At 47.3% G+C, this 16,243-nt stretch overlaps 1 protein-coding gene across 1 annotated transcript in view; it reads right to left on the bottom strand.

Moving 5' to 3' along the window:
• Positions 1–15,802, bottom strand: part of LOC124553538 (ankyrin repeat-containing protein DDB_G0279043-like) — a 29,832-nt gene extending 14,030 nt beyond the window's left edge. The window contains exons 1-2 of the mRNA XM_047127386.1: positions 15,658–15,802; positions 5,859–6,085 (exon numbers count right to left, since the gene is read on the bottom strand). Coding sequence (XP_046983342.1) covers positions 5,859–6,085; positions 15,658–15,802 — 372 coding nt within the window. The remainder of the gene's footprint in view (positions 1–5,858; positions 6,086–15,657) is intronic.
• Positions 15,803–16,243: the final 441 nt, after the last annotated feature.

The following is a 16,243-nucleotide window of genomic DNA, read 5'->3' on the forward strand; positions in this document are numbered from 1 at the left end:
GTTACTTTGTCTGTAGACGTCTGTCCATTGAGAGAAACATGCTGTGTTCTGTTTGCTAAAAATTCTTCAATCCAGCCACACAGCTGGTCTGATATTCCGTAGGCTCTTACTTTATTGGGCGACAGTGCGGAACTGTATCGAACACCTTCCGGAAGTCAAGAAAATGGCATCTACCTGGGAGCCTGTATATAATATTTTCTGGGTCTCACGAACAAATAAAGCGAGTTGGGTCTCACACGATCGCTGTTTCCGGAATCTGTTGATTCCTACAGAGTAGATTCTGGGTTTCCAAAAACGACATGATATGCGAGCAAAAAAACATGTTCTAAAATTCTACAACAGATCGACGTCATAGATATAGGTCTATAGTTTTGTGCATCTGCTCGACGACCCTTCTTGAAGACTGGGACTACCTGTGCTCTTTTCCAATCATTTGGAACCTTCGGTTCCTCTAGAGACTTGCGGTACACGGCTGTTAGAAGGGGGGAAAGTTCTTTCGCGTATTCTGTGTAGAATCGAATTGGTATCATGTCAGGTCCACTCTGTTGAGCGATTCCGGTTGCTTTTCTATTCCTTGGACACTTACTTAGATGGCAGCCATTTTTTCGTTTGTGTGAAGATTTAGAGAAGGAAATGCAATGCGGTCTTCCTCTGTGAAACAGCTTTGGAAAGAGGTGTTTAGTATTTCAGCTTTACGCGCGTCATCCTCTGTTTCAATGCCATCATCATCCCGGAGTGTCTGGATATGCTGTTTCGAGCCACTTACTGATTTAACATCAGACCAGAACTTCCTAGAATTTTCTGTCAAGTCGGTACATAGAATTTTACTTTCGAATTCACTGAACACTTCACGCATAGCCCTCCTTACGCTAACGTTGACATCATTTAGCTTCTGTTTGTCTGAGAGGCTTTGGCTGCGTTTAAACTTGGAGTGAAGTTCTCTTTGCTTTCGCAGTAGTTCCCTAACTTTGTTGTTGAACCACGGTGGGTTTTTCCCGTCCCTCACAGTTTTACTCGGCACATATCTGTCTAAAACGCATTTTACGATTGCCTTGAACTTTTTCCATAAACACTCAACATTGTCAGTGTCGGAACAGAAATTTTCGTTTTCATCTGCTAGGTATCCTGAAATCTGCCTTCTATTACTCTTGCTAAACAGATAAACCTTCCTCCCTTTTTTTAATATTCCTATTAACTTCCATATTCAGGGATGCTGCAACGGCCTTATGATCACCGATTCCCTGTTCTGCACTTACAAAGTCGAAAAGTTCGGGTCTGTTTGTCACCAGTAGGTCCAAGATGTTATCTCCACGAGTCGGTTCTCTGTTTAATTGCTCGAGGTAATTTTCGGAAAGTGCACTCAGTATGTCACTCGATGCTCTGTCCCTGCCACCCGTCCTAAACATCTGAGTGTTCCAGTTTATATCTGGTAAATTGAAATCTCCACCTAAGACTATAACATGCTGAGAAAATTTATGTGAAGTGGATTCCAAATTTTCTCTCAGTTGTTCTGCCACTAATGCTGCTGAGTCTGGAGGTCGGTAAAAGGAGCCAACTATTAACTTAGCTTGGTTGTTGAGTGTAACCTCCACCCATAATAATTAACAGGAACTATCCACTTCTACTTCACTACAGGGTAAACTACTACTAACAGCGACGAACACTCCACCACCGGTTGCATGCAATCTATCCTTTCTAAACACCGTCTGCACGTTTGTAAAAATTTCGGCAGAATTTATCTCTGGCTTCAGTCAGCTTTCTGTACCTATAACGATTTCAGCTTCGGTGCTTTCTATCAACACTTGAAGTTCCGGTACTTTACCAATGCAGCTTCGACAGTTTACAATTACAATACAGATTGCTGCTTGGTCCCCGCATGTCCTGACTTTGCCCTGCACCCGTTGAGGCTGTTGCCCTTTCTGTTCTAGCCCGAGGCCATCTAACCTAAAAAAACCGCCCAACCCACGCCACACAACCCCTGCTACCCGTGTAGCCGCTTGTTGCGTGTAGTGGACTCCTGACCTGTCCAGCAGAACCCGAAACCCCACCACCCTATGGCGCAAGTCAAGGAATCTGCAGCCCATACGGTCGCAGAACCGTCTCAGCCTCTGATTCAGACCCTCCACTCGGCTCTGTACCAAAGGTCCGCAGTCAGTCCTGTCGACGATGCTGCAGATGGTGAGCTCTGCTTTCATCCCGCTAGCGAGACTGGCAGTCTTCACCAAATCAGGTAGCTGCCGGAAGCCAGAGAGGATTTCCTCTGATCAATAGCGACACACATCATTGGTGCCGACATGAGCAACCACCTGCAGATGGGTGCACCCTGTACCCTTCATGGCATCCGGAAGGACCCTTTCCACATCTGGAATGACTCCCCCCGGTATGCACACGGAGTGCACGTTGGTTTTCTTCCCCTCTCTTGCTGCCATATCCCTAAGGGGGCCCCATTACGTGCCTGACGTTGGAGCTCCCAACTACCAGTAAGCCCACCCTCTGCGACCGCCTGGATCTTGCAGACTGAGGGGGCAACCTCTGGAACAGGACAAGCAGCCATGTACGGCCGAAGGTCACTATCAGCCAGAGATAGGGCCTGAAACCGGTTCGTCAAACTGGAAAGGAGGCCTGTTCAGCCCTCTGGAATGTCTTTCACCCCTTGCCACACCTCGAGACGACCTCCCACTCTACTGCAGGTGAGGGATCAGCCTCAATGTGGGCAGTATCCTGGGCAGCCACAGTCGTAGTCCGATCGGGGGATGCGTGGGATGAGCTGGCCATCCCCGACAAACCCCCATCCGGACTCCCACAGTGATACCCATTGGCAACAGCCTCAAGCTGTGAGACCGAAGCCAACACTGCCTGAAGCTGGGAGTGAAGGGATGCCAACTCAGCCTGCATCCAAACACAGCAGTTGCAGTCCCTATCCATGCTAGAAACTGTTGTGCAAAAAACGTCTGAACTAATCTACAGAGAGCACAAACAATTAGACACAAAATTTAAACGGTTATTAAAATACAAGATTGCCTAATAGATGCAGTAATATTGCTACTTGCGCACTGCTGACACACTGCTCGGCGGCGGAAAGAGACTACGCAATTTTACTCTATTCAGGTACTAAAACGTGATGCTATACTCTCAAATACTATAATACACCCGAAATTTATGAATTAAACAATGCAAGTACCAAAAACACGCAAAGAAATTAAGAATTAAACTATGTAACAAATAAGTGAGCTAAGAGTATACGACTTGCTGCTGCAGCTGCTTATCCAACGGCAGCAGATGAATGTAGAGGTTTATTATTTTCCATGGAATTATACTGCCGCAGTGGAAAATCACAAAATCCTTAACTACACCAGTTGAGTTCTATAAACCCAATTGATTAGCAAGCAGTGTGTGAAGGTTGACAGTATGTTCCAGTGTGGGGAAGGATATTTTGGGGTTACACAGAATTACTTCATATTTTTAGAACTGAAAGTAATGTCAGAAGGTGGTGTTTCACAGTACATCTCATGTGGGAAGCAAACATCCTACAAAATCCTCTGTTCAGGGTTACTTTTCCTTATGCAGAAAACTAATTTTGGCAGGTCCCGTGTTTAAGACCCATGCTTAATTTTTCCTATGTGAATTAAATGTTGAACTACAACCTTTGGCATATATCCTTAAGTGTGCATTTTGTCTATAATTTAATGTGATGGAAGGTATCTGAGTAAAACAAATTTTCGTTTAAATACTTGATTTTTATTCACTAACACCATCTATTAACTCTAAATATAAATGTCGATAGTCAAAACTGTTAACAGTTCTGTTAGTGTTAAAATTCTATTTAATGACCAAGTGTATAGCAGCATTACTGGCTAACCTGAGTTTACACACTGATTAAGTATAGCGGCATATGAAACTTTGAGAGGGAACCCAAAAATAACATCAATCAAGTGGTTCCATGTCAATGCTTTGTAATTACATATTGTACCACTAGGTAGTGATACTTCGTAGCCTCCCATGGTGCTCAGTAAGTTGGTATCGGTCAGTTCACTGGTATGTTTCTTCTGTTCTGTTGCTTGCATTCCTATTTCTACCTTCTAGCATTTAATGATGTGGTAAACAAGTAGAAAATAATTAGTGTGAAATTTTGTTGTCTGTTAGAGAAAACCGCAGCAGAGACTATTGGGATGCTTTGGTAAGCCCTTTTAATGATGGTACTTCGGGGAAATCACTTCTCTAGAAGTAGTTTTCTCATTTCAACTGAGGTAACATATCTACTGGAAACGTACTGCGTGCCATGGTTGTAATAGGATGTCAAGAGATGATGAAAACATTGCTATGAGCAATTGATGGTCATCATTGGACGATTGACCAAATTTCTGAGGAAAGAAAGGTGTCGTGGAGCACAGTCCAGCAAATTTTAATCGAAGATTTGTACATAAGACGGGTGTCTGCAGAATTGGTGACTCACTTCCTCACTGATGCCTGAAGAGAAAACCGCTTCAATGTTTACCACAGCTTGATGAGAGAAGTGCAAAACTATCCAAATTTTCCTAAAATAATTGTGATCGGGAATGAGAATCAGTGCTACAGGTACAATACGGAATCGAGGAGTCAAAGCAAGTGTGGAGCCAGCAGAAAAATCTTAATATCACGATGACACGAGTAAGCATGTCCAAAGTGAAAACAATGTTGTTCTGTGTTTTTGATGTCAGTGAAATTGCCCACAAGGAGTTTGTTCCTCCAGCACAAACAGTGACCCACCATTCTCTGGAAGTCTTATGTAGATTACAAGAGAGTGTGACGGAATCAGCCAGAACTGGTGAAAGGTGAACTGGTTGCTCCACCATGGCAATGCTCCAGCCCACATAGCTCTGGTGGTCCAACAGTCTGTGGCGGGAAACAACACAGTGCTTGTGCCTCGTGCATCGTACTCACCCCATCAGGCTCTCTCTGATGTTTTTGTTTCCACAGGTGAAGCAAACTCTGAAAGAATAGTAATTCATTTGTGTGAATGACATCAAAAAACAGGGTAGCAGCTTTGAACAGTATCCTGCCACATGAGTTCTGGAACTGTTTTCAGCAGTAACAAAAGCATTGGGCCGAGTGCATCATTGCACATGGATGGTACTCTGAAGGGAACTTAAAGTACTTTAAATGTAGGGTTCAATAAAAATGCGTTATTGAGCTGCTTGTAAACCAACAATTCCTGATAGAAAGCAGTGACTGAGATTTCGGTGAGTTACCCCTCAAACTCGCATAAAACAAAAGATTGTCGATCCTCAGACAGGCAAGTGACCCAATTTGCCAGTGTCGCTGTACGCTGCCGAGATGCAGACCGTCTTGAAGCTGACGTGGACAGCTCTCCGTCAAAACTCGAAGATGCTGCAGTCTACACAGACAGCGAACTGAAGACACTGGTGTGGAATCCACACTGATGGGACATTGTGACAGTACGTGCTCCACCACAACATCACACAGAGTCCCCGACGGTGACTCCGATGTCACCGAATGGCTACTCCTCGAAATATTGGCTGCCACTTACGTGACAAGTGCAGGACGCTCTTCTTCTCCAGTAAAGCCAAGACAGTGGAATCATTTTCTGCCAAGTTCCAGGCCATAGGTAATCAGGGAAATGAACTCAATGATTTGGCAGCTTAGGGGGCTTGCTCCCCTCATTTGTGACCAGGAAGCCCATGTGGTGTCGGTGGACCGCACGGTTGCTGAAAGTGAGGAATAATGAAGTACGTTCTGTAAAACATTGTGCGACTGTGGTCTACCTCTTTCCAACTCCAATTTCTGAAGGAGTAGCCCTTAAACGGCTTGGAATGGGACAGGCTTGCGAGCATACGTGCTGCGATGTCAGCACCACACACTCTGCCATCCTCCAATGTAAAACCCTGGACTGACTGGTCTTCACAAGCCTCCTTAAGGAGAGGGGGCTTACACGTCTCTGCAGGTGCCTGTGGCTTTGCCGCATCTCTCTTCCCGTCTGAGATCTCATCCTTGTACTCGCAACAAACAGTGCTACACAGTGGCACCTCGACAACTGGTATATGCAGACAACCACTGGCAGCTTCTGTGATGTGGTGCGGCAGCCTAGCTGTGAAGACAGGGCTTCTGGCTGCCAGTATTACTCTGTGTGCCTCCGTATTGCCATCTCTGGTAACCCTTTCAAGCACCCCCCCTGCGGGTCCGGGGTAAGAATAGGCCCGAGGTATTCCTGCCTGTCGTAAGAGGCGACTAAAAGGAGTTTCAACCGTTTTGGCCTTCTATGTGATGGTCCCCCTTGGGGTTTGACCTCCATTTTTCAAAATTCTACAGAAGTACGAGCCTTTTGGGGAAGGACACCTTACATGGTGTACCACTGGTCCTAAGTGCACTACGACCTTGGCAGTCAGCATTGCACCGGCGTTGTCACCATACCCATTATTCCTCAAATTGGGCCTAAACGCCTGATGGGTTGTCCAAGTTACGCCCATAGTGCATCTCCATCTGCACCAGCGATCATGATGGACTTTCCATGGCACCAGAAATCCAGCACGGTAGCCAGCCCGTTGTGGTGGGGTCGTCATGTACCCTCTAGGTTGTAGCCCCCTGACAACACAGGGATCGTACTGCCGATACCTGAGCTGCACCCTCCCCGCGTTGGCCAAGGAGTAGATGCCCGTCTCCTTGGGGCATCAGGACTCCCGGCAATGGTCATCCTGCCAGGTGGCCCTTGCTGCGGCTGGGTGGCGCCCGTGGGGAGAGCCCCTGGTCGGAGTGGGTGGTATCGGGGCGGACGTTTCGCACATGAAACGTCAACACGTATCAGGTCGCTCTGCGGCCGAGTCTTCCAAAAGAAAAGGTACCGTTTCTAGTTCTGGTTCTCCTGCCCTTTCCCCCTTGGCCACTCCATGGGAGGAGGGACAGGCCCGCCGGCTTGGGGCGAAGTACTTCCCCCGCTATTTGGTCTGTTCTCGAACAGATGGGGGGACGTTCGCCACCTCCAAGCCCATGTTCTTTGTTCAGCACATTGAGGACGTCTTCGGGGAAATCGAGGCTCTCAGCAAGATGCGATCAGGGTCCGTTCTTATCAAGACCACCTCTGCCACACAATCGGCGGCACTCCAGGCGTGCGACCGCCTAGGGGACATCCCAGTCTCCATTGTCCCACATCTGGCACTAAATAGGACGCAGGGGGTTATTTTTCATCGTGACCTCCTGCTACAATCTGATGAGGAGCTCAGGGCCAACCTGGAGCGCCGTGGCGTGCATTTCGTCCGGCGAGTCCAGCGCGGCCCCAAAGACGGTCGCATCGACACCGGGGCCTTTATCCTCGCCTTCGAGGGGGATGTTCTCCCGGAGAAGGTAAAGGTGATGTGCTACCGGTGCGACGTGCGACCTTACATCCCGCCTCCTGTGCGCTGTTTTAGGTGTTTGCGCTTTGGTCACATGTTGTCCCGGTGTGAGGCTGAGCCCCTTTGTGGCGACTGTGGACGTCCTCTTCGTGAGGAACATACTTGCACCCCACCACCTCGGTGCCCTAATTGTCCTGGCGTCCACTCGCCTAGGTCCCCAGACTGCCCAGCCTATCAGAAGGAGAAAAAGATACAAGAAATCAAAACTTTGGATCGGCTCTCTTATTCTGAGGCCAGGAAGAAGTATGACCGCCTTCATCCCGTGTCACTGGCCACTTCGTTTGCCTCAGTTGTGTCCACTCCTTCCGCTGTATCCTCACCTCTATCCTGTCCCCCCTCCGCCTCCTCTGCCCATCAGGGGGCTCTGCCTCCGCCTCCCAAATCCCTCCCTTCCAACTCCTCCTCCCCTGCGGCCCCCACCCCCCCTGCCCTAGGGGCCACCCTTCCTCCTCCTCCTCCCCCCACGCCACCTGAGAAGCGATCCTCTTCTCAGGCGTCCATCGGGGAAACGTTCCGGACCCCAGCTTCCGAGGTCCGGCGTTCCAAAACGGACCCCGCGCGTGAGGACCTTCTTCGGGTCCAGCCCACCATCCCTGTGCCTCCTCGGCCTTCCAAGAAGGCCTCCAAGAAGAAGTCTCTATCCCCCTCTCCACCCCGGCGCGTTTCGACTGACGCTCCATCCGTGAGTCGCCGCTCCCGGCCGTCCTCAGTTTCGCTGGGACGCTCTGCTGCCAGGCGCTCAGCTGGCCTTTCGTCGGCAAATGATGCTGCCCCTCCTACACAACCAGGGACAGCGGCCGCAGCTGGCGACGAGTCGATGGAACCGGATCCGCCTCCCGTCAGTTGTAGCGTTGTTCCCTCGCAACCTGGCCCTCCGCGGCCGTCGAGGTGACCAGCTCTTCCCCCGTCTCGTTCCCCCGACTTTTTGATTAGCGATGGCGTTGTTTCATTGGAACATAAGAGGTATTCGATCTCATCGGGAGGAATTACAACTGCTCCTCCGCCTGCACTGTCTGCTCGTCCTTGGACTCCAGGAAACCAAGTTGCGCCCGACTGACCGTATTGCCTTTACCCACCATACCTCGGAGCGGTATGACCTCACCCCTGTGGACGGTATCCCAGCTCATGGTGGGGTCATGTTGCTCGTTCGGGACGATGTCTATTACCATCCCATCCCATTGACCACCCCACTCCAAGCAATAGCTATCCGCATTACTCTTTCTGCTTTTACTTTTTCAGTTTGTACCGTCTACACTCCACCGTCATCTGCTGTTAGTCGGGCTGACATGATGCACCTGATCGATCAGCTTCCCCCGCCGTTCTTATTGTTTGGCGACTTCAATGCCCATCATCCCCTTTGGGGCTCTCCTGCATCCTGTCAAAGAGGCTCACTCTTGGCAGATGTCTTCAACCATCTCAATCTTGTCTGCCTCAATACCGGCGCCCCGACTTTCCTCTCGGACTCTACTCATACCTACTCCCACTTGGACCTCTCGATCTGTTCTACCACTCTTGCTCGTCGGTTCGAGTGGTATGTCCTTTGACACCTATTCGAGCGACCACTTCCCCTGTGTCGTTCGTCTCCTGCACCACACCCCATCCCCACGTCCTTCGCGCTGGAACATACTGAAAGCTGACTGGGGACTTTACTCCTCCCTGGCGACCTTTCCGGACCACGATTTTTCCAGCTGTGACAGTCAGGTCGAATACCTCACGGCTGTTATTATCCATGCTGCCGAACGTTCCATACCTCGTACTACTACTTCTTCTTCACGTCACGTTTCCGTCCCCTGGTGGAACGAGGCTTGTAGGGACGCTATCCGTGCTCGACGACGTGCTTTACGCACCTTTCGCCGCCATCCTACGTTGGCGAATTGTATTGAATACAAACGACTCCGAGCGCAATGCCGTAGAGTCATCAAAGACAGCAAAAAAGCGTGCTGGGCCTCTTTCACGAGCTCCTTTACCAGTTTTACTCCCTCTTCCGTTGTTTGGGGTAGCCTGCGCCGGCTGTCGGGCATTAAGGCCCACTCCTCAGTACCTGGCCTGACCTCAGGTAATGAGGTCCTTGTTGATCCTGTGGCTGTCTCCAACGCCTTTGGCCGCTTTTTCGCGGAGGTTTCAACCTCCGCCCATTACCATCCTGCCTTCCTTCCCAGGAAAGGGGCAGACGAGGCTCGGCGATCTTCCTTCCACTCGCTGAATCTGGAAACTTACAATGCCCCCTTTACTATGCGGGAACTCGAACGTGCGCTTGCACTGTCCCGGTCCTCTGCTCCGGGGCCAGATGCCATTCACGTTCAGATGCTGGCACACCTTTCTCCGGCGGGCAAAAGCTTCCTTCTTCGTACCTACAATCGCGTCTGGACCGAAGGTCAGGTCCCCATGCGTTGGCGTGACGCCGTTGTTGTTCCTATACCCAAACCCGGGAAGGATCGACACCTTCCTTCTAGTTACCGCCCCATTTCTCTTACAAGCTGTGTCTGTAAGGTGATGGAGCGCATGGTCAATGTTCGGTTAGTTTGGATTCTTGAATCTCGACGACTACTTACTAATGTCCAATGCGGCTTTCGTCGCCGCCGCTCCGCTGTTGACCACCTTGTGACCTTGTTGACATTCATCATGAACAACTTTTTGCGAAGGCGCCAAACGGTAGCCGTGTTCTTCGACTTGGAGAAGGCTTATGATACCTGTTGGAGAGGAGGTATCCTCCGCACTATGCACCAGTGGGGCCTACGCGGTCGTCTGCCCCTTTTTATTGATTCCTTTTTAACGGATCGAAAGTTTAGGGTACATGTGGGTTCCGTATTGTCCGACGTCTTCCTCCAGGAGAACGGAGTGCCTCAGGGCTCCGTCTTGAGCGTAGCCCTTTTTGCCATCGCGATCAATCCAATTATGGATTGCATTCCACCTAATGTCTCAGGCTCTCTCTTTGTCGATGACTTCGCGATCTACTGCAGTGCCCAGAGAACATGCCTCCTGGAGCGCTGCCTTCAGCGTTGTCTAGACAGCCTCTACTCATGGAGCGTGGCAAATGGCTTCCGGTTCTCTGAAGAGAAGACGGTTTGTATCAACTTTTGGCGATATAAAGCGTTCCTTCCGCCATCCTTACATCTCGGTCCCGTTGTTCTCCCATTCGTGGACACAACTAAGTTTCTAGGGCTCACGTTGGACCGGAAACTGTGTTGGTCTCCACATGTCTCTTATTTGGCGGCCTGTTGTACACGATCCCTTAATCTCCTCAGAGTTCTTAGCGGTTCATCTTGGGGAGCGGATCGCACTGTCCTGCTTCGCTTGTATCGGTCCATAGTCCGATCGAAGCTGGATTATGGGAGCTTCGTCTGCTCGTCCGCTCGGCCATCCCTCTTACGCCGGCTCAACTCCATCCACCATCGGGGGATACGTCTTGCGACCGGAGCCTTCTACACTAGTCCTGTCGAGAGTCTTTACGCTGACGCTGCCGAGTTACCATTGACCTACCGGCGCGACATACTGCTGTGTCGGTATGCCTGCCGGCTGTTGTCTATGCCCGAACACCCCTCTTACAAGTCCTTCTTCGCCGATTCTCTCGACCGTCAGTACGGGTTGTATGTGTCCGCCCTGCTGCCCCCCGGAGTCCGCTTCCGTCGCCTGCTTCGACAATTGGATTTTGCCCTCCCTACCACCTTCAGAGAGGGTGAGAGCCCGACACCACCTTGGCTCCAGGCTCCGGTTCGTATTTATCTCGACCTCAGCTCACTCCCGAAGGAGGGTACTCCGGCTGCAGTGTATTGCTCATGGTTTGTCGAACTTCGTGCTCGACTTGCTGGTCACACCTTTATTTACACCGATGGCTCCAAAACTGACGATGGTGTCGGCTGTGCCTTTGTCGTCGGGACCGCCACCTTTAAATACCGGCTCCTTGACCAATGTTCCAGCTTTACGGCCGAGCTTTTTGCTCTCCATCAGGCCATTCAGTATGCCTGCCGCCACCGCCATTCATCGTATGTACTTTGCACTGACTCCCTCAGTGCTCTTCAGAGCCTTGGGGCTCCCTATCCGGTCCATCCCTTGATTCAATGAATACAGCAGTCCCTCCATTCTTTCACTGATAATGGCGGTTCTGTCAGCTTTCTGTGGGTCCCCGGACATGTAGGAGTGCCTGGGAATGAGGCTGCGGATGCTGCAGCCAAGGCTGCAGCCTCCAGCCTCGGCCAGCCTCCCATTGTGTCCCGTCATCTGACGTTTGTGGGGATGTATGTAAGAGGCTTGTGTCCTTGTGGTGGGATGCTTGGTCATCCCTCCAAGGAAGCAAGCTCCAGGCAGTAAAACCGCTCCCAACTGCTTGGACAACTTCCTCCCGACCATCTCGGCGCGAGGAGGTCCTTCTGACCAGGTTGCGGATTGGGCATTGCCGGTTTAGCCACCGCTACCTGCTCTCTGGTGACCCAGCCCCGCAGTGCCCTTGTGGTCAGGCATTAACGGTGCGCCATGTTTTATTGTCGTGTCCCCGTTTTAGTCAATTTCGTGTTGTCCTGTCCCTGCCATCTACCTTACCGGATGTTTTAGCTGACGACGCTCGAGCAGCTGCTCGTCTTCTGCGTTTTATAACTTTAACTGGCTTGACCAAAGACATTTAACCTTTTTACTTATTTCATCTGCATCTTTGTCAGGTCCTTTTGATGTCCCCCCATCCCCTTGAGTTTTAGCAGGTTCCTTGTGCTCTAACACCAGTGACTGGGCGCTAATGACCTCAGCAGTTGAGCGCCCTTAAACCCTACCAAAAAAAAAAAAAAAAAACTTTCAAGCACAGACCATTAAGCCACTGAATTTATGGTGGAAATTGCTTAAATACACACTGAAGAAATGAAAATGACAATTTATTGCTTTTTATACATTTGAATGAATGTTGAAGGGTGCCTTCATTTAAAGCCACTGTGGCAAGTCTTGGCAACACTCACAAGATTTGAAAAACTTGCAACATACCCTGGATATGAATGAATGAAACCTTCTCGGGTGACAAGCATAAGCAAACATCACCTTTTAAAACTCCATCGGGATCAATGAAGGTGTTTTTCATACCACAGTTGGCATTACATTTTAGAATCCCGTGCTGTAGCATGTTTTGCTTCTGACTTTCTCTTTTCTGTGGGCACCTGTGGTTTGAATATCTCACGGTGTGGTGTATTATGTGATGAACATGGTAAGCCTTTCACATATCTAGTATGTGCTAAACCAGCTACAACATACCTTCTAAATTTTTTAGACTTGCAAACTCCTGACAGTGTACATCACAACTGATACATCAACAAAATACCAAGAGAATATTACCAATGACCTTCCTGCTTTTTTTTCAGTTGTGTAACATCCTGTGTTCTCATGATATGACCTTGCAGCAATTTGCTTTTTGCTACCATCAGCCTCCTTTCTGTTCACAACTGAAACATCATCTGGAGGATTTTATAAGAAATGGTCCTTTCATTTTTTATAGTGAGTATTCCATCATTCCTCACTGACCAATCAAATTCCACTCTACTGAGTTCTTTATCGCGCTTCGTTTGTTCCAGACCTTTGGGATCACAACTGTGTATCCCATATTGTTTCGGTTTTACCAAAAAAGACAAACTTGTGAAGCATTTACCAAAAATGTGTAATGTTTCCATTCCAGACACTCCCACAAGTAAAATAAAACATTTCTCCTAAATTAACCTCAGCTGTACCTATGGTCCTAGTGTACACTGGACTCACATTCGGGAGGATGACAGTTCAATCCAGTGCATGGCCGACTTCCTCCCCCGTCCTTCCCTAATCCGATGAGACCGATGCCCTTGCTTTCTGGTCTCCTCCCTCGGAACAACCCAACCCTGGTGTACACTGCAAAACAACGAACAAGTCCTAATTTATTAGCCCAAAGCCATACCATGTATCCTCTTCTGATGATGGGTTTCTTGGGCATTTATTATTTATAACTAATCGTATCTTTGAATGTCACCACGCTTTCATAAATTGGTTGACTTTAGGTGGGGCATAACTCTCTTCGAAAGCTTTCCTGAATATGTCAAGCATACGTCTTATCTTGCAAAACTTATTGTAATTTGGAGACTCTCTTGTTGGCATCATGTTATTCAAATGCATGTGTGGTGGTAACTCTCCAAACCTATTTATGGACATGAGTGAGCTTGCACAATTGTCTCTAAACTGTTTACAGCAAGACCTACTTCCATGGTAACTATGAGGTTGTTTTGTATCCACAAGAATTCTTTTTTGTCTTTGGTTACTGGTTTAAATTGTTCGTATTTTTGAGAGGCATTCAAGTTAGTGTGAAATGCTATGTAACCAATGAAATTGTCACAGAAAAAACTGAAAAGAAATAGTCTGGTGGCATGTTGTTACCTTCATCTTTCAATTTGCCCTTTATATCAACATACTCATTTCAGTCATGACACTTTGTACTATCACAACAAATTTTAGTCCATGTATTTGTGGCAAGAGAAGTCAAAGGAAAGCCATCATCACTGCTAGAATTATATTCATTATAATCACTTACACCCTGGAATTATTAGGCCCCACATGATTTTAAGCGGTGGCTTCGTGTCACTTTCTTCTGCAGTGATGTCCAGAACAGGATCAGGATTAGTATCAAGGTCACTATGATCACTTCTGATGTGGGGTCAGATATAACTTCATCCAAGAGGTCTAATATTCCTTTTACATGTGATGATTTCCTATTGATTTAGTTCTGGGGAAGAAAAGATACAGGTTAGATTTGGACAAATCTGGTGAAGCCTCAGTAGCCCCATATGGAGCCACTACATTATTGTGACATTTGGTCACTACTTTTCAGCAACACTATCACAAAAATGAATTCCATCATGCTTTATCAGTCATTTTGCAGTGGTGGTACTTTTTGCAGAGTTCCTTGTAACCTGTCTATTTACATTTACTGTTACAAAAGTAAATTAATAAACTAGGCAGCCTGGGACATTATCGGTAACTTACATAATTTCGGGACCTTAATTTCCTGTATTTTGCATCTGCAGGCACTCCTTAGCTCATCAAAAAGTATGGATGCCTATAATCTCTTCACTACTGTAACCACTGAATTAAGTAGCCAGAGTATTCACTGATAAGTGTATCAGATGAAATTGTTTCAGCTGTGTTGTCAAATAGGTTGACATTAATTCTCAGCAACTTGTTCTGAACTGTAGACAGATTGTTAAATGTGTTTTCCATTCTACCACCTGTAAATAAGACAGCCATGAAAGTACATTTTTTGATCAATTTGAAACCTGACCAAATGAGATTCTAAACTGAAATCTATTTAGTCACCCTTCGCAACAAACACGGTGTGCTACGTAAGTTTTTTTTCTCTTTGTGGGCAATCTAAAACCAATAATCTTTCCAGTTATTTTGTTCCATATTGCACAATGTGGAACTTCATTTACCATTGCTAAAATTCTTAGTGTTGGAAACAAAGCTTTTGCTTACACCAAGAACATCTGTGGCTGCCTTATCTGCAACACTGATACTTGTGAATGCCTTCTCACAGACTTACTAAATGAGGTTTCTCCTTACACAGAGCCAGTTAACATAGGTAAGTTATCTGCTCTTCTTCACTTGCGGTAACCCAATGACGTACTCAGGAGTTGCAGTCTCATAAGTAACCCCCCCCTTGCCCTGCCATATGCTGGCAGCAATACGACAGCTAAGAACAGGGATGCCAGTGCTGACACGAGTGAAAATGCACACATAAATTTCAGACGGTGTTTAAGAAATGCTGAACATTGCTGCAGAAGAGAATCTGAGATAAGACTTTGGAAAATGACTTCAAAGTATACCACACTGGAAGGTCATCGGAAATGATCACGTGTATTTGGAACATGGTGAGGTTCAACTACTACATCGTGAGGTTCAAATACTACAAATGCTACTCTGGAGCAGTGTCAATAAGAGCTCTGCAATCCAGTGCCAGTCAAACATTTGATCTACTGCCAGCAAACCAAGTGTAAAAAAACTACTGTTTGGAAAGCTCAAGGATGTTGAAGGTAGCAGTTTAGGAAGTTTCACATGCTGAAGTAAGACCAGTATGAGGAGAAGAAAGAAGGGGAAGGGGGAAGAAGAGCAGGTAAATATTTGAATAATTCAATGACATATATTTAGCAGTTTACCAGGGCTTTACTTGCAAAATCTGCAAATGGTAGTACAGCCTCATGTTACTCGGGACAAATCCTGCTCAGTATATCTAGGACTGCCTTCCTATTGTATGCCAGGGCTAGCTCGAGAGGCATCTTACCATAGCTGGCAGCAGACCGGTCCGCCTCCAACCGCAACAGCAGGTTCACAACAGCTGCTTCACCATATGTGGCGGCAATCTGCAAAGCCGTCTGCCCACAGCCGTCCCACGCGTCTTTGTTCGCACCGTGAAACAGCAGGACCATCGCGACACCCTGTTTGTCGTATGCTGCTGCTATACACAAGTATAGAGAAAAAGAGAAAGTAAAAGGTCTTAACTTCTTAACAGCATTTATATATTTAAAGATTTCGTTTTTCTACAGTATTATTGCTGTTAAATTTTTTTATAATTGTAAACAAAACAGAATCTAGAATATGTATGTGCTGTGTGGCTGGATTATACCGTATATACAAAATAATGGACCAATAGTACAGAATTATTGCAATTAAATGTTCTGTAATTTTGGTACATAAATTACGTATGCCTCATAAAATCCGTTCAGTTTACAGTATCTAAAATTTTGTAACTATGATGTTAATTTCCAGAATAGTTGTGACTAAAATTTATTAGTTATCTTAACAAAACTATAGTTAGAATCAGTAAGCGTAATGTAGTTTATTGGAAAGCTGACAAAGCAAATTTGTAC

This window comes from Schistocerca americana, chromosome 11 (genome assembly GCF_021461395.2).
Source record: "Schistocerca americana isolate TAMUIC-IGC-003095 chromosome 11, iqSchAmer2.1, whole genome shotgun sequence".
In the NCBI taxonomy this organism is placed as follows: Eukaryota; Metazoa; Arthropoda; class Insecta; order Orthoptera; family Acrididae; genus Schistocerca; species Schistocerca americana.